The 24,925-nt window shown below is 35.4% G+C and overlaps 2 protein-coding genes and 1 long non-coding RNA gene across 6 annotated transcripts; 2 read left to right on the forward strand and 1 right to left on the reverse strand.

Moving 5' to 3' along the window:
* The first annotated feature begins 1,978 nt into the window (after positions 1-1,978).
* On the forward strand, positions 1,979-16,044 carry LOC124222631 (uncharacterized). Of its 2 annotated transcripts, none has more exons than XM_046633803.1 (3): positions 1,979-2,212; positions 2,377-8,530; positions 8,619-8,844. In XM_046633803.1, the coding sequence occupies exons 2-3, from the start codon at positions 2,410-2,412 to the stop codon at positions 8,714-8,716; spliced, it is 6,219 nt and encodes a 2,072-aa protein (XP_046489759.1). In that variant the 5' UTR covers positions 1,979-2,212; positions 2,377-2,409; the 3' UTR covers positions 8,717-8,844. The 2 variants fall into 2 exon arrangements, with proteins under 2 accessions (XP_046489759.1, XP_046489758.1); XM_046633802.2 differs by adding an exon at positions 14,555-16,044 and having other exon boundaries at positions 1,987-2,212; positions 2,377-14,478.
* On the reverse strand, positions 13,419-18,367 carry LOC124222635 (uncharacterized). The gene is made up of 3 exons (XR_006884055.2): positions 17,563-18,367; positions 17,241-17,354; positions 13,419-17,106 (listed from the first exon to the last, which is right to left on the reverse strand). It is a non-coding gene; the product is annotated as an uncharacterized lncRNA (long non-coding RNA).
* On the forward strand, positions 17,878-24,907 carry l(3)05822 (lethal (3) 05822). 3 transcript variants are annotated; one of them, XM_046633805.2, is made up of 6 exons: positions 17,878-18,242; positions 19,007-19,076; positions 19,578-19,710; positions 21,079-21,855; positions 22,046-22,309; positions 23,405-24,907. In XM_046633805.2, exons 2-6 carry the CDS (start codon positions 19,009-19,011, stop codon positions 23,525-23,527), a joined length of 1,365 nt encoding a protein of 454 aa, XP_046489761.1. In that variant the 5' UTR covers positions 17,878-18,242; positions 19,007-19,008; the 3' UTR covers positions 23,528-24,907. The 3 variants fall into 3 exon arrangements, with proteins under 3 accessions (XP_046489761.1, XP_046489760.1, XP_046489762.1); XM_046633804.2 differs by lacking the exon at positions 17,878-18,242 and adding an exon at positions 18,320-18,480; XM_046633806.2 differs by lacking the exon at positions 17,878-18,242 and adding an exon at positions 18,492-18,551.
* The last annotated feature ends 18 nt before the right edge of the window (positions 24,908-24,925 follow it).

Below are 24,925 nucleotides of genomic sequence, written 5' to 3' on the forward strand. Positions count from 1 at the left end.
CGTCTTGTCTCTCCCGCGAAAACGTATTATTTATTTATTCACCCTCTCACTCACTCATCCCATCCTGATTGAAGTTAGAGAAGAACTCTGGTCAAACGACCTAAACAGTCTCCATGATGCCGCACATACTTACGTTTATTATAATTATTATAATTTTGGTCACTATATCACTGTATTACTATATTTATAGGATCAGAACGTCCGGAGCGACGCTGATGATAAAACCGTGCACTATTAAGTCTCGAAGTTTCGCTGACGCCTTTTCTGCCTCTCCGCCTTAGAGATTGGACTCCTGTACTCTAGTCTCCATGGACCATAGCGTCGACAGCACGGTCTTACATACAGGTCTGGAAACTCTGGTGGTGGGAGGCGACTCACTTATTGAGTCCGCTTTCAATAATTCTTAGATTGGCCGCAAGTGTCGCTGTAACCTAGTAGGGTCACCCGTGTCACCTGTGAGCGACAGATATAGAAAAAATTTCTCTCTGTTGGCGCAAGCGCGTTACAGCCTAACCGGCCCTACTAGATAGTAGCGATAGCGATGCAGTGCCGAAACCGTAAACTACAAATTGATTCAATATGTGAGTCACTCCTAGCCACGGTCTTACATACGGAGTTTCCAGACCTGTATGTAAGACCGTGGTCGACAGTCTCCATGGCGTCAACCATGGACAAAGAAATACTAGCTCAACCCATAGACTTATAAAGATAGACTGAGCGCTCCTATAAAGACGTGTTGACACGGTGCTAGAAATCGGTCCGAGTTCTCGGATACAGGTTTAGTAATTTAAATTTCACCATCATTTTGCGCTCGGAGGAATCCAGACGGTGCTCTGTCGAAAACGTGAAGTTGAATGGTAATTATTTACATGCTACCAATAGTGCAGAATCCTAAATAGATAAAACGATTGAATCATAACCTCTATTGTGCTCGAAAAGGTAACTTGAATGTTTTCTGTTTAATATTGTAATTTCCCATTCCTATATATTAATTAATGCATTTCTAATAATTCTATTTATTTTGGAATTTTCATGTGGATCCAGATACTGTATCATATGAAATGACGGATAAGAAAAAAAAAATTGAAAAAAGTGCTCGCTGTTGCTTTAATAGTTGATGCTGTCGAAGAGGAAGAGAAATTATGTATACAAAAGTAACGAAGATCTATTCAATTTGTATTCATTCAAATATATTTTCATTTTATATTTGATATTTACCTTTGAAATTCACACATGCATGATGCAAACTCTGCAATCATCTGCCATTGACTGCCTGAATTAGAACAGGAGTGAATGCAGCAACTAGTATGGAATAATGGGACGTGATTCATTTTTTCATCCGCGTTTTCGATCCAGAAATTACGTCCGAGTTTGCTGTATACACGATACGAGTTCTGGTAACTTTTTCTCGGTCCGAGAAATCGGTCTGACTTCTAGCACCGTGTCAACACGTCTTAAGAGACACTGCAATTACACATAAAGGACAGAGATATACCGGAAGTACGGCTCTCTCTTTTCAATCGGCGTCATGGTGGGAGACAACGGAGCAGTGGAAGTGGAACAGCTATAGATATAGGCGCATAATTTCGCCTCATTCTCCTCTACCGCCTCGATCCCCGCCGCAAATATCGTCAGAGAGAGAAAGGAGTACTCCCGGCATATTTCTGTTCTTTAAATGTTTGCTTCAAGCGGCTCATAAGAGCACTCAGTCCATCTTTATAGGTCTATGGCTCAACCATCCTACAGGCAAGAAAAAGGCAACACATAGATTCGTTGAGTATACACGACTAAACATTGCCTATAATGGTGCGTTCCGAAACTAGCTGGCAGCGCCAAAAACTCCGTCGGACAGAGGCATAGCAGCCCACGAACTCGGCACCGCAAAAGAGATAAAATTTTGTTATCAGTACCGAAAGATAATTTCGAAAGGCAATTGTCGCTTGGCTCGGAAAAAGATAACTTTTGTCTAGGAACGGATGGAATTTGACAGACAACCACCAGACGACATGGCGTTTACTGGCACATTTTCATGAGCAGTTTTTCGCTGTCGCAGCGCACACGGTGCACAAATTTCTGGTATTCCCCTCAAATATATTTATCACTATCCACGAACCACGCCCGTGGAGATCCGTGCAGTGCGCGAAAATGAACAAATTTGTTTATAAGCTAAATTCATGTGCACGGTTCAAGTATATTCAGCCAGCCATCACAGGTACGTGATCTATGTTTCCTTGACTTGTATAAGGTCCAAATGACCTAATTCATTCTCGGTATGACATAGAAATACAATAACCGCTCCTCGTTAATCTGGCATCTGGACATAAGTGTATAAATGAGGTATTTCTTAATTAATCAAAATTGTTTGTACAAAAACAGGGTGTGCTCCTGCCTACGCGAAGACTCACTAAAATGTGTGACTTTGATGGTATTTCAAAACAAGAAGATGCTCCAATGGACGAACAGCAGCACATCAAAGATGTTATTGCAACAGAAATTGAGACACATCAACGTAATCTATCAGAAGTTAAAGACATTATCAGAGAAAGTATTGAAAAATATAGAAATGAGTCGAGTCTAATTCAAGACAATGATGTTATTAGAGCATCAAAAACGTACAAATTTGGCATCGCTTCGATCCTTTTGTACTGCCTACATTTTATACGACAATCTTGCTACAATATTTTTACACGTTTTTATAAACGACTTTACAAGAAAGATTCGGAACAGCGGGAGATGCCAGATAACAGAATACCACTGAGTACTATTGACCACTCGTACATCGATCGAAAATACGTTAAATACTGTTTGCGATTATGGCTTCGAGAGGTGGAAAATTTTATCTCTGATACAATTATAAATAATAGCAGTATTGACATTATTTCAGACATCCTTAATTCACTTGATACTGTTCATGATTTAATTTGCATACCTGCACCTCTAAACCAGCTCATGTATTATAAACTTTTGATCCAAAATTACAAAATCATTGGTAACGATAACGAGAAGATATTTGTAAAGAAGTTCAAAGCAAATTTGTTAAGACAAATAATTTTGGGTAACACTTCCATTAGAAATGAACTTGATTTCATAACAGCTTTTATTGATTTTTTGTGCACTTTCAAAAGTATTCAGTCAATTACTGAGGAGCTCAAACTGCATGATTTTATCAGTGATTGTCTACCGTTCAAAGAATTTCTTCATGGACTTACAAATCTCGAGGCATATCCAAATTGCAAAAAGTTTGCAAACTTGCAAGAAATAGCAGGGTGCTTAGAGACGAAAAAAGATTTTATCCTGACTAAAAAATTAAAGGAAGTGATTAGTGCTTACATAAAGCCAATAGAAATACAAAGACAGAAACTAGATGGTCGATTAGTGATCGAGGTCATGGGTAAACGTATTGCTGTCAGTAAAATTTTAACTCCATTAGAAAGAGAGCTTTTAAGGAATAATATAGAAGAAGTACGCATTGTCGGAGCTGACGTTCTGTATATTGATGCAGATCTTAAAAACAAGATTTGGCATGGAAAAAATTTGATCATTTTTGTAAAATCAATAAAAATTGATGGTAATGTTACTTGGGACGTTTCCGGACAAGATAACAATCACATTTATAGCGACAATGCTGGGACCGCAGGTGACGGTCATGGTAAACAAGGGGCAGATGGTTTTGCTGGAGAAAGTGGTGGTAATGTATTATTACAAGCAGACGATATAGAGAATCCGAAGAACTTAGTTATTATTTCCCATGGTGGAAAAGGTAGTGGAGGCCAAAACGGTGGACATGGAAAAGACGGTAAAGATGGACAGGGTATATCCAGAGCAGATTTTGACCGCACATTTCCCTCAGTTGTCAAATTCTGGACCACCGACGAGACATGGGACAATTTACTGCGGAAAACTATTTTCGCTATCAAGGATCGTACAAAATTTGTAGGAAATGATTATGTACCATCTAGACGGAATTACTTTATACGTGAAGTAACAGAAGAGGGAAATGAAATAACTTTTTCCTATTGTGCTCGTGATTTATTAACGAATTGTCAAGCTTATTTGCTCTACACAGGATCACCAGGACAGCCAGGTGGTAATGGTGGAGAATACGGATTAGGAGGTCAAGGAGGATATGGCGGTGAATTAATGACAAATAATCCGCATATTGTTTTTACTGCTAGACAAGGAGAAGACGGGAGAAATGGAAATGGCGGCTACCATGGAAAATACGGAAGAAATGGCTGGGATATGGGCTATACTGATTACCAATTATGGCCCGAGACTAAATTTTATGGTAGAGATCAAAATATTAAACTTAATATTGAATATCACACTCTTAGTCCTGATGATGCTGTATGGTGCCCTTATATGGGAAAGTATGCTACGATCCGTGCTTCTAACATTCATCTCAGAAGATCAATGGAATATAAAATGCGGAACAATGTCAGACAAAATTGTGAACATCAGCATCAAGCAAACCCTACAAGAAAGAAAACCATTTCACAAAGTAAAATTTCAACAGACTACTCTCATCACTTCAGCTCTGTAACAGCTAATATTTTGTCAAACCTGCAGGCCAGCTTAAACAACATTAATCAGATTGCTTTACAAGCAATGGCGCAAAATATCGAGCTGCAAGAGGAAGTAACAACAGAGGTAAGAGTGCAATGCCATATCAAGTCCAGTGATCAGAATATCAATTTCCGTTGCAAAAACATTACGCCTCTACAAAGTACATCTGGCATTGATTTTGAACATAGTGATGAGTTAGACGTTCAAAGTGTAATTGATCGATGGAAAAATCACTCATTATCAGAGAATTGGCATAAATTGAAATATATGGAAGCAAACAAACTTCAGCTTGACGAATTAATTTCCGCACTTGAAATCATTAAATGTAAATTTTTTGACAACCAGGAATCTCAACGTAGAAAAGAACATAATGCGCTACTAGATATAGAGAACCTTCTCAACTCAAAGTATCGATTTACTATACTTCAAGAAATCGCAAGACAATTACCAATGCATGATGATATTACTTATCAGCCGAAAGTAACACCAGAAAGAGCAGCAATATACCTGGTTGTTGGCAGAGAGAATGAAGACGATAGTGATCATCAATATTTAGGTTCTCTGAGTCAATATATTTACCAGGACGGGAAGAAAAAGCGAACAAAAGTTTTTCAATTTTGTGAAAGAAAATTACATACTGTAAATTATGAGGCCTGGTGGCCGTCTGTTAGAGCATTTGTTATCGAAGCTGGAAAATTACAGCAAATAGATCCAGATCTCGGCAAATACTGTAATCAATATGTAGAGTTCTTAGCAAAACAGGAACACAGTTTAAATATATTCTTTGATTTATTTGAAAGTGAACTGAAACGGCACAGTGACATATATTCTTTATGGATCGATGCTAAAAATAATCCATTTTTGAGAGATGAACTAAGAACAGAGATGAGCAAACACCCTTTTTTAAATGCACTTCACAATCGTTTCATTAAACAGCTTGGGCAAATGTATAATTGGAAGAAATGCTGCGAAGATCAAAAGATATTGAAAAAATGGAGGGATCACATTCGTAAAAAGGGTCCATTATCAGAAAGCTACAGAGAGTTATTAGCTCATGTTTTTAATGTAAACATCCGATTATATGTTGAAGATCAAGATAACAAACTGCATTTATTTGACAATCACAAACCTTCGTCACGTCAGAATATCCACATCTTACTACGTGGTTCCAAGTTTATTCAATTGAAGTTTAATAAGAATTACTTGGACTTGGAAAATGCACGTAACAAAACCGAAAGTCTATACGCGTATTTGTTTGCAAAGTTCAAGTTGTTGAATAAGAAAGACGATTATGATAAATTTTTGGATATACAAAGTTTGTTATCCGATCAGAGATTTTTCGGCAACGATTACTACACAAACACCGAAGAAACGGAAAGATTGCAAAGCCCGGACACAAAAGTTATAACATCTAAGGGATCATTAAATTTAGAAGTTGGAAGATCGAATCAAATTTATTCAGGCATTGAGAAATATTATTACGATTGTGAAGAGTCGTCAAAAACACAACAACATGGTTTAGATGTATTTTTTGAATGTTTTCATAATGAATTGAAAAGACACGAACATGTCTTTGCTCTATGGATTGAAAGTATAAAACAACCTTTTGTCAAAAATGAACTGGAAATAGAAATTCAGAAACACGACTTTTTGAATGCTCTGTACAATCGTTTTATTAATGAACTTGGACCAGAACTGAATTTGAGTAAATATGCTAATGATGCAGTTATTTTTCGAGAATCTAATAATTATATTCCTGCAAGAAGATTACTGTCAAAAAGCTGTGCAGATTTGCATTATGACTTGGTAAGACAAGACCATGAACTAGAAACAGAGTATATAAATCAAAGCAATACGTTTATACAGGTCTTTGCACAGATTGCGTCGTTCGATAGAAAGGAAGAATTTGCAGAATATTTGAAAAAACAAATTTACGCATCCAGTAGCAACTTTCTAAAACATGACGCTGTTAGCGAAGAGCAAGAAGTTATCGCAATTTCGGAATACTTTTCAGTTCCAGAGGAACAGTCACAGATAAAAGAACGATTAGAAAAGATAACATCTCAGTACTCTGGTTATCAGGGTATTTTACGCACAATGTCAAAACGTTTTGCCAATGATGGAAGACACGTGTCTTTTCAAGAATTATGCTGCCTAGTGAACTCAATTCTTAACTCTGTTATTGAAGATAGAAACGAACAAAACACTTTTTCTTGGATAATCGCAGCATATCCTCAAAAAAACTGGATAGATGAGTTGGTATTGCTGGAGATAGAGAATTTTTTACAACGACCATCGCCACATAAGTCCAAATGGAGAGAGTATTTGTCGCAGATACAAAATAAGGAAGTCCTCTCATTATTCAGATCGAAACTAAATCAGCAAACGCCAATCTGTCCAATTTCCAATAAGTGTATCGAAGATACTCTGCATCTACTTATTGATATTTCAGATGATATCGTCGGCCTGGAGGAGCTGAAATTATCAGAGTGGCCTTATGCTCTCAAGGAGAAATATTGGACACACAAGTTATCTCTGTTAACAAATTGGCAGCAAGCTGAAATATTATCGGAAGCTTCTTATTATCTTTTGTCTATGGATAATACTTTTGGAACGAACATGACGGAAAAATTTTTACAGATTATAGAAAATAAAGACTTGAGTTCTGATTCGTTGACTAATATTTTATCGAACTTTCACAGTGGTAAATGGAATCTCAACGAGGAAACGTTGGACGCCTTATCTTCCAGTGAGATTGGTAAATGGAGAGAGATAATGGACCGTGAGTTTGTCGGAGATGGTAAAGAACGCGATGTGAAACAATTGATTAAACTAATTATTGATAATGCCAATACTTCACAAAGCATACATGATAAATTACCTGAAATTGAAAATTATATAAGCAATATTGACAAACAAATGCCTGCAACAAATGTCAATCCAAATTCTACGAGTGATATAATGAAAGACGTTCTCGCAGAGAAGTCGAGAGTACATGAAAAAAGGATGGCTGGTTATGAAGATAACTTACAATTGCTCGTTAAAATAGATGGTGCAATAGAATCAAAAAGAGGATTCAAACTTCGAGATACACAAAAACTAGCCATACTGGCATTGCTTTCATGTCAAAGTAATACTTTAGCACAGGTATCGACTGGAGAAGGAAAGTCACTGATCGTAGTAGCAGTGTCGATTATATTAGCGCGTCGTGGCCAAAAAGTAGACGTCATAACTAGCTCATCGGTATTAGCAAAACGTGATGCTGAAATTAACAAAGACATCTACGAGTTCTTTGATGTCAGTGTATCACATAACTGTAATGAAAATATTGAAAAGCGAAGAGAAGCATATTCAAGCAGCCAAGTAGTATTCGGTGATTTATCTAGTTTTCAGCGTGACTACTTGCAGGATCGATTTTACGGACAAAACATTTTGGGGGATCGTAACTTTGAAAATGTAATTGTGGATGAAGTGGATAGTATGCTACTTGATAAAGGCAACAATATGCTATACTTGTCCCACGATCTAGCAGGATTGGATAAGCTACAATCGATCTACATTTATATTTGGCAGTGGGTCAGCAGGCCAGCTAAAAGTCAAGAAGACCTCTCCTTGGCGCTTGACGCCAAGTTAATTAAGGAAGCAGTGCTAAAAGATTTATATGGTGTGCTAACAAAAGAAGATATAAGAAAACTTAGTTCTGAGCTTGATGAGCAGCAAGTGAAAATGATATGGGAATGTCTGATAGAAGCAAAGATATTAGACGACAGTGGTAAAATGTTAATACATGATGATAAATTTGAAATTCTACTTCCGACTGCATTTAATGCTTACAAAAGTCGTCTTCGTTATCTTTTAAAAGAATGTATTACAAGAGACAGGTTCATATACGTCCCCAATTATCTTAAACCTTTTATTGAAGAGCACTTGGAAAGTTGGATTAATAACGCTGTAATAGCAGTTGGTATGCGAGAATGTCACGATTACATAATAGATGTAGATAGAACTGGAACTAGTTCAGACCTTAATCCAAATATTACGATTCTTGACAGAGACACCGGAACAGACCAAGCAAATTCTCAATGGGACGAAGCATTGCATCAATTTTTGCAACTTAAGCATGGGTGTAAGTTGTCTACGCAAAGCCTGAAGGCTATCTTCATTTCTAACGTGTCATACTTGAAATGTTATCGGCATTTATATGGGTTAACAGGCACCTTGGGATCGCAAAGAGAAAGAGAGTTACTACAGGAGATACATGAAGTCGATTTTGTTACAATTCCTACAGCCAGACAAAATAAATTTTACGAAGATATACCCCGTCTTTGTACTACGAAGGAAAAATGGATTGAAGAAATATTTTTAGAGGCAACGAAACTCACCGCAGAAAAAGAACGATCAGTCTTAATTATCTGTGAAACAATAGATGATGCAAACACGTTACATAAAGAATTTATAAAAAGGGGCGCAACTAACGTTCACACTTATACCAGAGACTATGAAGAGTTTGATATAGCTAAAGGCAAACCTCTGGAGCAAAGACAGATTATTATTGCAACAAATCTTTCTGGTCGTGGTACCGACATAAAAATCACACCCGAATTGAGGAAAGCCGGAGGATTACATGTTTGCTTAACTTATTTACCAAACAATAGCAGAGTGGAACAGCAAGCATTTGGCCGCACGTCAAGAAATGGAGACGAAGGTTCTGGTCAATTAATCATTATGGTCTCAGGACTAAAACATGGTAATTCGAAAATATTAGATCTCAAAAAACAGCGTGATGCGGGAGAATTGTACCGTATATCCGAAATCAAAGCCTACTATGAGACTCAAATTACAATAGAGGAACGATGCCTGAATGAATTCCAGACCCAGTATGAGTCCTTGAAGAGTAATCTCGACAAGAACAATGTAGGTACTGAAATTACAAAAATCCTATTGCAAAGCTGCTTAGATCGGTGGGCCTTTTGGCTAGATGGAAACAATAAATGCATTAAAAATTTGACTGATGAATATAGTAAAGCGAGTTTTGAAAAATCTTTGAAGAATTTCACTAATCAATTGAAGCAGTTGAGATCTCGGAATTGCAAAGACTGGTTACTGTGGGTTGACAAGCAGCCAGTTCATATGATAAAACTGGGAAAATATTTTATTAAAAATAAACCGTATACGGAGGCTATTAAACTGTTCGAAAAAGTAATTGATCAAGAACCACACTTTTCTGAAGCTGCTCATTATTATAAAGCGTTTGCAATGATTAAAACAATTGACTGGGAGAATAACTCTGCAGATGAACAAAATTTACAACAGATGAAATCACACTTACGAAACGCTTTACGTCTTTTCAATGAGCACAGTAATTTCTCCATGTACGCAGCCAGTTTTATCACAAATATGAAACAGTATAATTACAACAGCATCGTTCAAATCGACACCTACGCGGAGCAACAAAAGAGTCTAAGTCACTTATACTCTATTTTTGCACAATCCATCGATGATATTTTGGGTCAGCCTGTGACTGCAGAGTCGTTTATTAATGACGATTTTGATGAAGAGTTAGCAGAATTTATATACGAAGATCTGCTTGCACATAATATTTTGAAAATGCCAAGTATCAAAACTGAAATTTCCGAAGAAGCACTAAATAGAGTTAGTTTCGACTGTGGAATATTAATTGATGAGCTCAAAAAATTTGTTTCTGTATCCAAAGGTAAAGAAATTGATGAGAAACTGCTTTCCAAATTGAAAAACGACATCAAATTACCGAGTAAGGAGTCTTTTTGGAAATTATCAGTCGAGGAAAATATTTTGTGTGAGGAAATTAAGTGCATTATTATAAATGTTGAAAAGATGGAACAAGTTGACCCTTCATTGTTGAATTTGCTTCGTATTAAAATTGAAGAAAAAGAGTTAAAACGTCAAACCTTGGAATGTAACGATGAAAATGAAATCGCCCTTCACGGGCAACAGGATCTGGCACAAAACAATTTCAACATGGAACCGAACGACTGTATTATACTTGAAAAAAGTGATTTCAAAGCAGCGATAGCTAATAATGATGCGAAATATCGAGCTTTAAAAAAAAAGGAGGTTATATGGTGCAATAAAAAAGCATGTGTGAACTTCTGGAAAATTGCCTCTACAAATCTTCCTTATTATGATTCTGTAACTCCAGAAGATTTTATTTCGGTAAATATTCCTGAAAATGATGCTGATCAAATATTAGCAGAGCTTGTCGAGCAAAGGGTTCTTGCAAAAGACAAATCCACAAGCAATGTCTACCGACTAATAATTCCGTACTATGAAATTGACCAAATCCAACTTCCGTCTTATCCGCTTTATCAAAATGCTGTTAGATCATTATTACCACGGTGTTTCAACTACAGAATCGCTCTTCAAACAATTAAAACTCAATTTGACACAAACCAAGACGTCCCTATGTGCCTGCACTTACCAAGTCGTCCGCACAATAAATTAGTCTTTGAATTAACAGATCAGAGAATTATTAGTTTTGGTAGGGTCAACAAGAAAACAGTTGATTTTGAAAAAAGTTTGAAAGGCATTTATAATAAAATGTTGACCGTAAACGAATTGAAAGCTATACTTTTTCAAAACAAAATTATTCCACCAATAAAGAATATTAAAGCACTTTGCAACCATCTAGTTACACATGGTTGGCTTTCTCAACATGAATCCAAGTATTCTATTAATGATTCTAACCAAAGGAAAGCACTTACGAAATTCAAAAATATTGAAGAAACAATGCGGCAGATTTTAAACAGTCGATTACAACTTGTTAAACAAGAAACGCTTAGTCATGTTATAAAAACTTTACAAGAATCAGTTGGTACTTTAAAATCTTTTTATGCTCCTGACAGTCATCTAAAACCTCTTACCGAACATGTGGCTCTAAATAAACTTGTGAAAATAGAGGAAGTCCGTATATTCAATTTGAATGGTTTAGATGAAATTTTACTATTAGAAGAAAAGAAATGTACAAGAAAAATGATTTTTAATGCAGCAACGGTGATAGTTGGAGGGGTGTGTCAAATAGGTTTGGGTACTGCGATAGAAAACTTTTCAATGGGAGTTATGAAGAACTTTAGTAGTGCATTTTTTACTGAAGGTATAAGTGATATCTGGTATGGAATTAGTGCTGCTAAATCAGGATACGTTAATTGGAAAGATTATAAACAACATAAGATTCAGAGTTTGATATTCACAACTATCACATGTGGTGTAGGACCATATTTTCCACGAGGCACTAAAGTTTCCGTTTTTGGTCATAAAATAACTGGACCTAGTTTAGAACTTGGTGGGAAAGCATCTGCAAGTTCCAGTTATGAATTGATGACAGCTGTTGGTAGGGTGGGTGTGGCGAGAGGGGTAGGAAAACGTATTACATCCAAAACTTTAATTGCAATGGCATCTGAATTAGCCAAAGCAGGCATTGATATGTTGGTGAAAAAAAAACTACAAGTTTGGTGTAATGGTATAAGATCTAAAATTCTATCAGATATCGAAAAAGAGGTAGGAAATCATTGTATTACGGCAAAATTAGAAGCAGTGTATAGAAAACTGGGAAGAGTTGAAGCCAGGAAACTAATTAATGATCTGACTGAGAGATTCTTCACTAAACGAAGTATTATGGAAATAATTCTTCCCGTTGCGTGTAATATAGTTTATGCTGTAACTCAAAAAATAAGCAATGCAATTAAACAGCTTTTACGCGCGGAAAAATGTTTACAAAATTTTCTCATTCAAACTATCACCAAAATTCTGGCACTAATTCCTGCAGTAAAATATCTCGTAAAAGCTGACAACGTAAGAAAATTAACGAATAATTTTTTGATTACTATAGACAAAGAACTAGAAGATCTATTAGACGATAATGAATCTCAGGTAAATTCTAATCTGGAGACACTTGAAGAAGAACAGAAAGTAGAAAACAGTGAGCGTTTTAAAAACGAAGTAATTGCTGAGTGGAATTCGTTGCTTCGTGATAAAGCAGGACAAGTAATTGAAGAAGAAATTGTAAGACCTATCTTTAACGAAGGTGTTGTCCGATTAGTTCGGTATTGCGAAAATGTTATGAAAAACCAATACCAAACTGTCAAAGGAAGAATATATAATAAACACCTTGAACAGCTAAAGCAATGTTTCCAAAAGGATCATAAAAGTACTTATATCCGTAAGCCTAGTAGCCAAATTATATTTAGAAGCTACATAGAGAATGAGTATCATAAGAACCTTCTCAAATTGACTGCTAAAAAAAAAAAAAAATGCTCCAATGAACTTTGCTTGTATTGATGTATGTCATCAAGCGGTATGTAAAATATTAGAAAGGCAAGGTATTAAAGAATTTAATCTTATCGTTAAAGGAAAAGGTGGTATAAGACATAAATTCTCTTCTGCGAAGAAAACAACAAAAATCAAAGGTAAAATAGTTGAACTTGATCTGAAAGATAATCAGTTTCGACTTCATAGAAGCGGTACATCGTCGAATACTGAAAATAGCGAACCTGAAAATGATTGTTTGTATGAGGCCTTATCACAACAGATAAATTTGAGCATGAATTCTGAACTATTCAGAGCTGAGGTTGCTAACTGCATTGAACGCAATCCCAATATACGATATCGAAGTAAACAAGATTGATCTGTGTCGTAAATAGTTTATATATACCTGTATTGTGGTGCATTTAATCGTTAGATACGATTAAAATATATAAATATTTTCGTACATACATTGTAATATTGTAACATTGTAACAAACATGTATTCTTATGAGGTTCCTGAGAAATGTAGTGGTAACTTCGAATTTCCAAACATACTGTTTTTTAGGCGACTCAAACTCTGCGTCTGATACTCGAATGATTAATTGCAACAATTTTTAATTAGAATCCTCTTCATTTTTTCAGTTACATTCATTAAGGTCATTCAAAATCATTTCGTGTCTTATCATTCAGGTATTTACGATATATTCAAAGAGATTATATCTCTACTGTATTTCTCAGGTTCAACCCTTCTTATCTATCGCAAGATTCGAATCACGATAAATGGATTAATTAATAAACTCCTCAAACGATATAATATAAGCTCGAAGTCATCTTCCTCTCCGCAATAACGTGGTTTGTGACCACAGTTGCACAAGGAATAAAAATTCTGGATAGAAATCCAAGATTTTCAACGTACGTTAATCCTAGTTTTTAGTATCTTATGTCTATGATCTAACTGAAATCCAATTGCTACCAATACTATAATTCATAATGAAAACTTCTAAGATTTTCTTTTAAGATTATTTTAACTAGGTTTAGTAATTACAATTTGGCTAGCTCGAAGTGTTTCGCCTCGTTACAATGCTAACTGAACTATTTTAAAATACTTTGGCGAAACAACGCGTGCTAACAAAGTATAATGTTCAATCTGAGCTTATTAATATTCACCTGATTAATTAAAAAAAAATATGAACACAGGCTTCGTACAGCAGAAATTGCCATTATAGAGATTTTACGGTTTTAATATTTTAATTTGAATATTCCATGAAAACTTTGTGGTCAGTTGAAATTTTTTTTCAATGACAATTTCTGTTATATGTTTTACTTGTAGCAATATGATAACGTATATTCCAAGGCAAAAAAAACATATGCATATTTAAATCAGCTATGTAAGCTTTTTAAATATCTGTATTCCTTTAAATCAGCAGTTTTTTTGTAAGTTGCATCCCAGTACACTCGATTGGCTACTGATGAACCACAACTATTACGATGAAAAAAATTTCGTTTATTGTGGCGTCGTTACAACAACCATCGCAGTTGATAAGATTGGCTCCATAATCAACTATCCCAAGCCGAAACTGGATCGACTTCAACTTCAGAAAGAATGAGGCAACGTTCCTTATTCCCAGACTTTGTAAGTAAGCAGCGATAGACCTTTCTTTAGTAGAAACTACCAAGCATGTGATTAATCAAATAATTCTCTGCCGCAGTCCATCATCGAAGGCGCTCGTCGAAGAGTGTGAAGAGCCAGAGCAAGAAAACCAATTTGGCACTCGTGATCAGCTGTTTGCAAAAAACTGGATCACTAGATGTGTCACGAGCGCCGCATATTTACCCAGAATATATCACAGATTATGTCAATTATTATTATCTTAGAAACAAGGAAGCATAGCATAAATATATTAGTTAGTTTATATAAAATATTTTATTATAACCAGTTCGTGGAGTAACCGAGCGCAACGGCGTAGTTGGACGGCCAGCAACGTCAGCGTCTTTGCGCCCGCCAGATCCCGGGTGTAATCAACACCGGGATGAGGCGAGCGCGAAATCACGCGCTTCGAGGATGACTGTCGCGAGGCGAGCCTTTGTTCCAGAATTGTATATTTAGCGAAAACCTCGAATTGTAAATTCAGTGAAAAGCCTCGCTCGCCGCCCGATGTTCCAAGGGGTGTCGGACGAGCGAGCGAAGTCAGTCCCCGTTAGAGACAGCTAAGAATGACATCTACGGAACCCGGGCTCCTTCAGAGCTGCTGCGTGAAGAGTATCAGACTTGGAATCACCGATGATTAGAGCGGGAACCCCTCTGATTCTACAAGCGGTATTCCGAAGCATCTCGCGTCGCGGCGTCAGTCTCCGAAGCTAGTAATAAGTGCAAAACGTTAAGCCACGAACTCCATAGAGAAGTGTAGTGATAAGCGTATGTGAGTGTTGCTATAGAGTATAATCGTGTGAGAGTGTGAGCCATTTGGACTGTAACCACCGAAAAGTGAGTAATTGAATGTGTGGAACCAACTAGATTTAAAACATATTGTAAGCTCCCTTGTTTCAAGAATTCTCTGCTTTTGGTTCACTTGACTTATTAAACATTTTTCATTTGGCTTTTCCATCATAAACATTGGTACGATAAATTGAAATCCTCCAACCCTATTCCCAGGGAACGCCCTGTAGAGGACGTTCACCTCCTAACCCACATAGGAAATAAAAATAAATCTCTGCGAGAACTTAGAGGGTTGAAGTCGTCGCGTGCGAGACCGCTCCGCACGTGACAGATGAAATGTCATTTTCTTTTTGACTTGCTTCATGGAAATAGAAAACTTCAAAGACGAAAATAATTCAAACAACACATACACCTGATATTACCGAATGAGATGAGAGGCGCCGAGTCTGAAATGAGAGCATATTAAATTTGGAACTGTTCGCAAATACGTCATGCAGTAATAAGTCAAGATTCCGAGCGCTTTCAGGAGAAATACTTCGACAGGACCGTCAGGAGTGTTAACCAACTTCATATCTTCGATACATCGGAGCCGCAATCGTTAGATGCACCTTTTTGTTAAATGTGAAACTTGTAAAATGTTATTTTATTACATTTTCAAAAAATTAGGACCTTGGAATATAACGCTAAATGAAAATTTGATATTATATTCAATTTTTAAGAAATATTGAATGAAGTTTTTTTATGTTATACGCTTTGATAATAGCTTTTTTCAAAAATCTGAACTCTTTGCGCAAGTAACTGAGAAGTTATTTTCTTAATAATTCATTTAATGAATTACATGTTGATTAATTTTTTGCAGGACTCCAAACCATTTTTAAACGTCCAATAATCGTGGATGTAACCAGAATATTTTGCATCAGAGTTCAGATTTTATCTTGTTCTGTAGTATGCCGATGTTATTATACCTAAAATATGTCTATAATATATATATATATATATTATACTTATACTTTTATATTAAATAATATCATTAGCGAGAAAATGGAGTATCTTGTCAACATGGCACAGTAAGTTTTTTAAGCTGTTCGCCTCTTTTGCTTGTATCTCATACTTTACATCATAATTTTAAGGTTTACGTTTTAAGAATACAGATACTGAACAGGGGTAGCTTACTTCTCCCAGTGAAAATTTTTCTAGGTCGACTTCAACTTGAAAAACTAAAATTCTATGTAAATCAAAATATTGTTTATTTATTAGAAATTAGTTTGAAATATTTTTTTCAAAATGACTATTCGGTGAAAGATTTCTACCATAAATATCGTAAAAACTTTAATTATCGTAGTGCAAACAAATTTTTATGAGTGATTTTCTGATAATTGAATATTATTTCTGAATGTCGTATTACACAAAGTTCTGTTCAATTTGATCAGGCGTGTAACTCTAAAAATTGTACCATTACCGGATGTGAACTATCATCTATTCTAGAATATATAAATACCTGTGTTCGGTTTTTATAAGCATTTATTGCACATAATACTAATTTTTTTCTCAGTTCCACGTGCGTTTTGATTTTTGATATATACATAAACTTTAGAAATCCCGTACTGAAAATGAGTTTTATAGCAAAACGCATAGTGGTGAATGATTTATTATATTATCAACATTGCAATTATGAACAATACAATAAATTTGAAAATGACAAAAAGTATAACTCTGAGTATTCATGAACTACAGTTACATAATAATGCCATTTAAATGAGATCTCTGAACCTGTGATCTCATGACACCTGGTATCTCTTATGCCAAGTACAACCAACCAAAAAGCTAGAAGAGAAAAAAACACGTCTCTAAAAAACCGTAGGTTTGTAAATCTTAAAAGGCTCCTTTAAAACTACAAATTTCATCTGCATTGTTTCATAACTTTGTCAAGTAATTGCTCACAGGTAAATTTGACTTACTATAACTAGTGGCTAATTGTACAGAATCAACTTGAGGTCTGCCGGTGTTGCGATGACTATGGAAGGTGCTAGAAAGGACAGATTCGCAGATGCTGCCATCGCTTGTAATTCCATCTTGAGCAAGATCCGTGACAGAAAGAAATACACGGTATTAATTCAATGTTGGGCAAGTAAATAGCCCAACTTGGAGTACGACACGTAAATATCATTCTGCAGGCGCCTGGCTAGCTATTCAAAAATATCTTCCAATTCGATTTTTAATTTGGTAGAATAATTAACTTAAGATATTATTGTACAAGATACTCTTGCGATATTGACATACCTTCAGTGCACGCTTGGAATGCCGTCGTACTACGCGACTATAAATTCAACTCTGAAAATCCGTAGTGTTCTTGGGTCATTCGTTTGAAAATCCTAAAACTAATCAGGTGATACGATCGTGCATAGCGATATATGGCCAATTGGCGGAAAGCGCGCGAAATTCCGTTGCGGTTTTAAATCGAACGATTTTAAATCGTATTTAAATACTTGAACATGATTGGCCCAAAATATGATGAAACTTTTGACGAGTTCTTTAATTATAATTACGAAACAAAATGTAGCGCCATCTACTCTCTATTACCCGCTATATAACACTCGTAGAGATAAAGATTAGAAAAAGAACCAAAATAAATGATAAAAGCTCACGTAATCTCCGTAGCCACTTGAGTCGCGTCATAACAAGTACAAAACGTGACATGTAAACGCAGTTATTCTTGTGTCTCGAATAGATCTAACTCGTCCACTTATTACAGCTATCATCGTTTATTCTGCTATCAACTTTCGCTCAATAATATTAATAATCAAAGTATACCTCATTCTTAAAGTGTATCAATAATAATTAACGCTACATCGAAACGAGCACTGCTGAAAATCTTGATTATAATAATAATCTGTTATAGAGTTGCGTAAAAGATCGTTCGAAAGTTCGCAGTGTTTTGAAATGAAATTGCGTCGTTAGCGGTGAGGAAGTGAGGCAGCAGCTGTATATATATATATATAACTCTAGCTAATCGGGTGTACACGGAACGGCAAATTCGTCCGCTTCCTTGTAACGTCACAACGACGATCGCTTACACTGCAAGCATATTTGGACACCACACCTATGCATGCAGTCACCTACTTTACCATACAGTCACTGCTACATTCATATCTAATACAACCGTCAACGAATAAAAGATGGCCGCGAACGTGAGAACAGGTGAGAATCTTGTGAATGTTTGAATACTCGGCGTGTTCGATTCGGGTTTGAATTCCGGTGTATAAATCGAGGTAATAGACGAGAGCATCGGATTTTAAATCGAATGGAATATCGCGTTGCATCTAGCGAAATTTGATAGTGTGATAATGAAAAATAAGGTTAACGTGGTGGCAAGAATGAATGCGCTATGCTTTTTAAATCACATATACACGCATACGTTACAATGCGTGTAAAACTATACTCTCTCGGCGTTTATGCATTCAGGTTTACACTTGTGTCACTCCGTGCAACCGTACACCAAGGCCGTTGATAACGGGCCTTTGACGTTCACAAGTGGGCGTGCTCAAATCTTCTGCTGCCGTTGTTTATTATCGCGAGCCTGTTGTTATGATCAATTAATGAATCACCCCTAACCCTTCATTCTCCAAGCTTACAATCTGGCTGTAAAGTGTAAACGCATGGCTAGCCGCGTTTTTTATTGTTTTTGGATACATAACTTGTCTTATTTACCTACCTTCATTCACAGACATGAGGATACCGACCAGAGCTGCACCCAGGCCACCAGCCAATAATTTTGCTTCGACGTGGGGCAGCAAGTAAGTTGAATTATATCAATCGTTCAAACTTGGGATCACAGTTTTCTGTATCCATACACTTTCTCTCTCAAAAGTTAGTAACGTTACCGTAACGAATGCATGTTTAAAAAAAATCGCTACTTCGTATCTTTAGGAGTTTTCGGGATTTAGTAAATCATTATAAACAAAATACTTACTTCGTATTGGTTTTTTATTAAACTTTTTTATACCTTTAAAGAAATAAACATAGCTTTCGTAGCTTAATAGCTTCCGAATGTAATAATTTGGTAAATACTTAATATGTGACTATCTTGTAATTCAATTGACAAAGTGTATTGATTTTGGGTTAACCAGCTTCCTTAAATTTACAAATTGGTATCTCACAAATTTTGTATCAGCATTGTTAAATGAAAAAAGTAATGGAAATAGCTATTAACGAACTGTGATTTACATGATGAGTCAATTTTTATTTTCCTTTATTGCGATTAGGTTTTTATACTAAAATTTATTCCCACTTTACAGTAACCAATTTAGTAATGGATTGTCGACAACTCATCCGCCACAAAAAAAGAAACCACCACCGCGTCCGCCACCTCCAAAATTTACACATCGTACACAATATCATCATGAGAAAGGCGATAAACCAAAGAAACCGGTGAGATGTTCTGTTATAAATATTTTTTACACCTGCTAAGCGATAAGTTTGTGGAAACTGCAAATCTAATTGTTCACGTACAGATTCCCCTTCATACCTGTAGGGCACAATCTGAGATATTTTATTAGTAATATTTGTCTGATACGCGTCGGCAAAAGATAGTAAATTATTCGGAAAGCTGAAAATCCAGATTACAATTTCTACAATATGCTCAAATTTTGTATGAAGCTATTATTTACAACTTTATTCATGCGCGATATGATTCCTGGGTAACTTGATATTCCTCTGTAGATGGGGTTGTCCACCTCAATACAACACACCTCCAGACCTCACTGTCTTCGGTTCGATCCATTTTTATTTATGCTGTTGTTCTAGCTCTAAAACATTTTTCTGAATTTTTTTCGGATTTTTTGGACCAAACCTTTCTGAATAATGAATTTTATTAGGCTGAATATTTTCACCGTTTTGTAAATTCTTAAAAAATTTACAAAAATTCTCTCGATGATGAGAAATAACCTCCCACTTCCAAAAACTTGGACAGAATTTTTATTATATGTTTTTTTAAATTATTCAACAATTCTATTCGTCAAACCGCCTCACCGACATATTTTAGCATTCCATGAATACGAGTGAATTATTGGTTGATGATATTTTAAAAAATATCGAATGAGAAAATTTAAAATTCCAGCTAGTTGATCACTTGAGAATTTATTTTTGTGAAAGAATAATTTTTTTCATAGATCACTTATTTAATATTGGTTACATCGAAGTTTATATCTTGGCAAAGATCGTTCGTTTAGTTTTCAAAGAAGAAGTACTGACATTAGAGTTGACAAGGTCAATCGCTGGAAAATTAAACATTACAGTTTTTCAGTTCAGGTTGATTTACATTTAAAAGTCCAAAAAGATGTCAAGCATGTCTTTGTAGTCCATTTTGGCTTTTGCTGAATTCACCTGAAAGTTCGCAATATTTCTATGATATTCCAGATTTTTTTGTACTGAATCCTCTAACTCTTCTTTGACACTACAAAATTTGACGAAATCTTTGCAACCCTTGTCATATTATCACACTTCGAGAAACCTTGCACAGTGTTGTAATTTAAGGTATCTACAATGCGAAAATAAAATATTTAAAAATGCTTTAAATCTCGTTGAATTTCATTAAAATGTTTTAAAACTTTGTCAAGACTTTGGAGTTCCCCATCCCATATCTTTTTGCAATATTTGGAGATAACTAAAATCACAATAAAATTTAGATCGAACCATGTAATTACGCATGTATTTCATTGTTTAAGATCACCTTATATCAAGTCAATCCGGCAGTAAAAATGGTTTTCATCAAAATTGTATTTATTTCAAATGTTGCAGGCAAGACCCGCAGAGTTGATTACAAATATATTTGGTCGAAAACCTTCCAAACAGCCACTGCCCGTGTCTTATTCTAACCATGGGGCAAGTTCATGTTCTAACTCATCAACGCCAAGTGGAACAGTTTCACTGATAGATTTAAGTCCGCCAGGATCTCCCACATTGACGACGCGTTCAAATAGCGATGGAGTCAGCGTTGACAGTTTTGGAAGTGATGGAAACTCAAATCCATCCGTTTTCACCAACAGCGGTAATACCTCGCAAACTGAAAGTGGTTTTGAAGACGACTTTGACTTTTTCGGTGGTTTATCTAGTCAAAAAATTCCCCGAAACGATCCGTGGAAGCTTTCTTCAAGCCAGGATCCATTCTCTCCATTGTGGCAGAACATGGCTCCGGCAAATAGCTGCAAGTCAAAGACAGTCGGAAACTCGGACTTTTTTGCATTCAATAACGACACTTCCAACGAATCCCAAACGCCTCTTAGTTCAGTTAATTCAAACTGCAGTGCCTTAATGCCAACGATTATCAGAGCCAAACCGGCGAAGCCTCCAGCTCCAAAATTCGCACCAACAAACTTAGCCCCCACTGTCACCCAGTTCACGGCTAAACCTGTGCCAATGAAACGCAGCGCTGTACCTTACAATGAGCCTGTTACGCTGGACATCAATGCTGCTTGGAATGACGCATTAGAAGACGAACCCTCGCCACCAATGCCATCTATACCTCCGCCTGCACCACCAGTAGAGTATCTGACCGAATCGAATTATGCATTTCAGGTGAGTTAATTTTTATCCAGTTGCATAAGTCCACATCAAGCTATCATATCAAACATCCTCGACGAAGGAATTTCTTCTATTCCAAAATAAGTTTTGCTGTAAATTTACTTGCCTTTAACCAAATTTGCCTTTTTTATTGCATTTCCGAACACCTCTCTGAATTAACGTTGTTCGATTATTTGTCTTGCAGGAACAATGTCAAAAAGCGTACGGTGTAGCGCTTTATGATTTTCAAGCTTCTCAGCCTAGCGATCTAGCCTTAAAAGAAGGAGATATTGTTGAGTTGGTCAGAGCGATAAACAATGAATGGATTGAGGGAAGGGTTGGAAATCGTCAAGGAATGTGTCCACTGAATTTCATTGACGTTAAAGTACCACTACCTGGTCTATCGACAAACACAGTCAATGCTTTGTATGCTTTTACCGGGGAGACTCAAGATGATTTAACATTTGAGGTATATTGCGTTATTTATTTTATATCTCTTGTATGCTTATTACCATTTCTTGTTGTTTATCGACTACTACAATTTTCTGTTAAAAACACATTAAATAATGCTGCCGGTGTTACATTCTTCCAAGACCATTTTGGTTGCACCAAATTGAGTTTAATTTACATTCAGTTTGTGAAGATATCTGACGTGAAAAGAGTGTACAGTCTGGTACAGGGATTTATTTCTTATCGTTTAAGGGTAATGAGTATTCTCCGTTTGTGATAACAAATGTGAGCTAGCAGAGTTTCGACTTGGATGAAAAAAGAAAACATTGAATGAAGCATGGAATGCCATTAAGTTAGTATTAAAACGATTATAACTGAATCTAAATTTCAAGCCTGGGCATCTAGCATTTGATTCGAATCTCTGAAGCATCTTTCTATGTGAGATTGTAAATACATAGAAATTTAACTTGATGTGGCCTTATAAGAGTCTATGATGAAATTTTTTTCAAATCTTGGAAAGTTGTTACAAACCTGGAAAAATGAGAAAAGTCCGGCATTTTTCACTAGAAATCTGTCAATTGAAATGTGTCATCAACATTTTATCTAATATTGGTTCAACTGCTAAGAAAAATACTCATTTAGGTGACACTGTAGTATTCTGAGATGAATTCGTGTCGTAGAATTGATAAAATAGGCTTACATTCATATGACAACTTGGTTATGCATGCAATTTTTATCACCGGAATATGCTCGAACGTATTTCAATCGTAATGATCGATTATATTTTATGTTTGGAGAATCTGAAAAAATGCTGAACAAATTGTTATGATAATTTTTTAGAAAGGTTAAATACTAAGTAAGAAAAAAAAAATTGTGAATAAGTTAAAAAGAAAAACTACCTCCTTCTGAAAATGCCGCAAATGTGCTGCTACATAGTACTTATAAGCTTCTAACAGTCTTAATTTTTTAAATACTCTACCTACTTGATTTTTCACGACAGTTTCAATTATAAGAAAAATAGCTTAAGATCGTTTGTGCTATGTATATTCACCATAATGCTCGACTGAATAATACTATTATAAACAATATTAATTGAAATATTGTGATTTTACAGGAGGGTGCAAAAATTACGGTCCTTTCAAAATTATCAGATGACTGGTTATATGGTGAATGTAATGGAAGAAGGGGACAATTTCCTGCGAATTATGTGGACAGAGTTCCTTCACTGCTTCCGTGATATTCATTCATCGCCAATTTAACGTTAACATGTTTACTATCTTAAATATCGTTTACGGACATATGATGTGGATATTTTTTGTTTTCTCATACTTGTCAGTACATTAGTTAATTATTCATGAGGGTATAAAATCAAACCAGACATTCCTATCTTTATTGAAATAATAATCATAATTATATTAGTAACAATAATGATTGAACAGTGCACTTAAATTATATTCCACTGTTTAAAGTCATCCAACATATCTACGCAAATGGCATAATAGCAGAAATTTAGATAATTTACCTCATCTACAGGTCAAAATTCTAGTCTCTTCCGGAATTTATTTCAACTCTGTTTTCGTTACTCTCTTTTGAGCGCAATATTTTTTTGAATTGGATTTCTTCAAGTTGGTGACGAAGTAAGATATATTTTCATCAATCTCGGCGACATCAACAAACTAAGTATATTATGCTACGAAATGTCTCTTTAAAAGAGAAGCATAATAATGATGAGTACAAGAGACGACAAGTAGTGCGAAGGCAAAAGTTCATGATATAATCTTGGTGCACACTTTCAAATTGTAAAGAATCATCGTTAGCCATCGTCATAATGACGTTTTCTTTTTAGTATTATTTTTTTGTTTTCTTTTTTTTGTGAAGGTTCCGGGAAGAAATTGTTATATTTTTTTTAAATTACGAATTAAATTCTAACTGAGCTTTAAATAGTATTAATACATAACGAACGAATTGATTAAATCTAGAGTTACTACTTATACATATGTATAATATCATTTACTAATGAGCGATCGCTTATTACCTTGTAAGTATGTTGATCTAATAACGGACAATGAAAATACCCGCTATGTTTTTATAAAAACTACGAGCAGGAAAAAAGTAATATTCAACGGAGTAACCAATTAATTCTATAATACCAAATTATTAAATTTATGTATTGTTGTTTGTTTGTTGTTTTTTTAGTATTAATATCATCTTCAGTATGGTTGGCGTATCAAACGCATTCTGTTATAATTTTCACTCAAAAGTAATTAAGCTAGAAACTTTGAAAAAGTATATTTTTATCAATTTCATGCTAATAGAAAAAGAAAAATACTTTTAGAAAATTAATAATTGTATAATTCTTCTATTGAAAATTTCGAAACGGCTAGCATGTTTAGTACTTTATATCAATCTGTGCGGTAGTTTTGTATATTCAATTGACTGGTCATTATGACTATTCATTTAAAATGATTTTTTAACAAATCGTAAAAAGGGGATCTTTCTCCGGTAAACCATTCGTAGTTCAATGATGTGATTGCCGTATTTCTAATTCCATAATTCACTGTATACAGACTTTTTATCAGTTTTAGTTGATTTTATTAAATGTATAATTGATCACTTATTTCTGTGTAATGACTTT

The sequence above is a fragment of the Neodiprion pinetum genome, chromosome 7, assembly GCF_021155775.2.
Source record: "Neodiprion pinetum isolate iyNeoPine1 chromosome 7, iyNeoPine1.2, whole genome shotgun sequence".
NCBI classification, from domain to species: domain Eukaryota; kingdom Metazoa; phylum Arthropoda; class Insecta; order Hymenoptera; family Diprionidae; genus Neodiprion; species Neodiprion pinetum.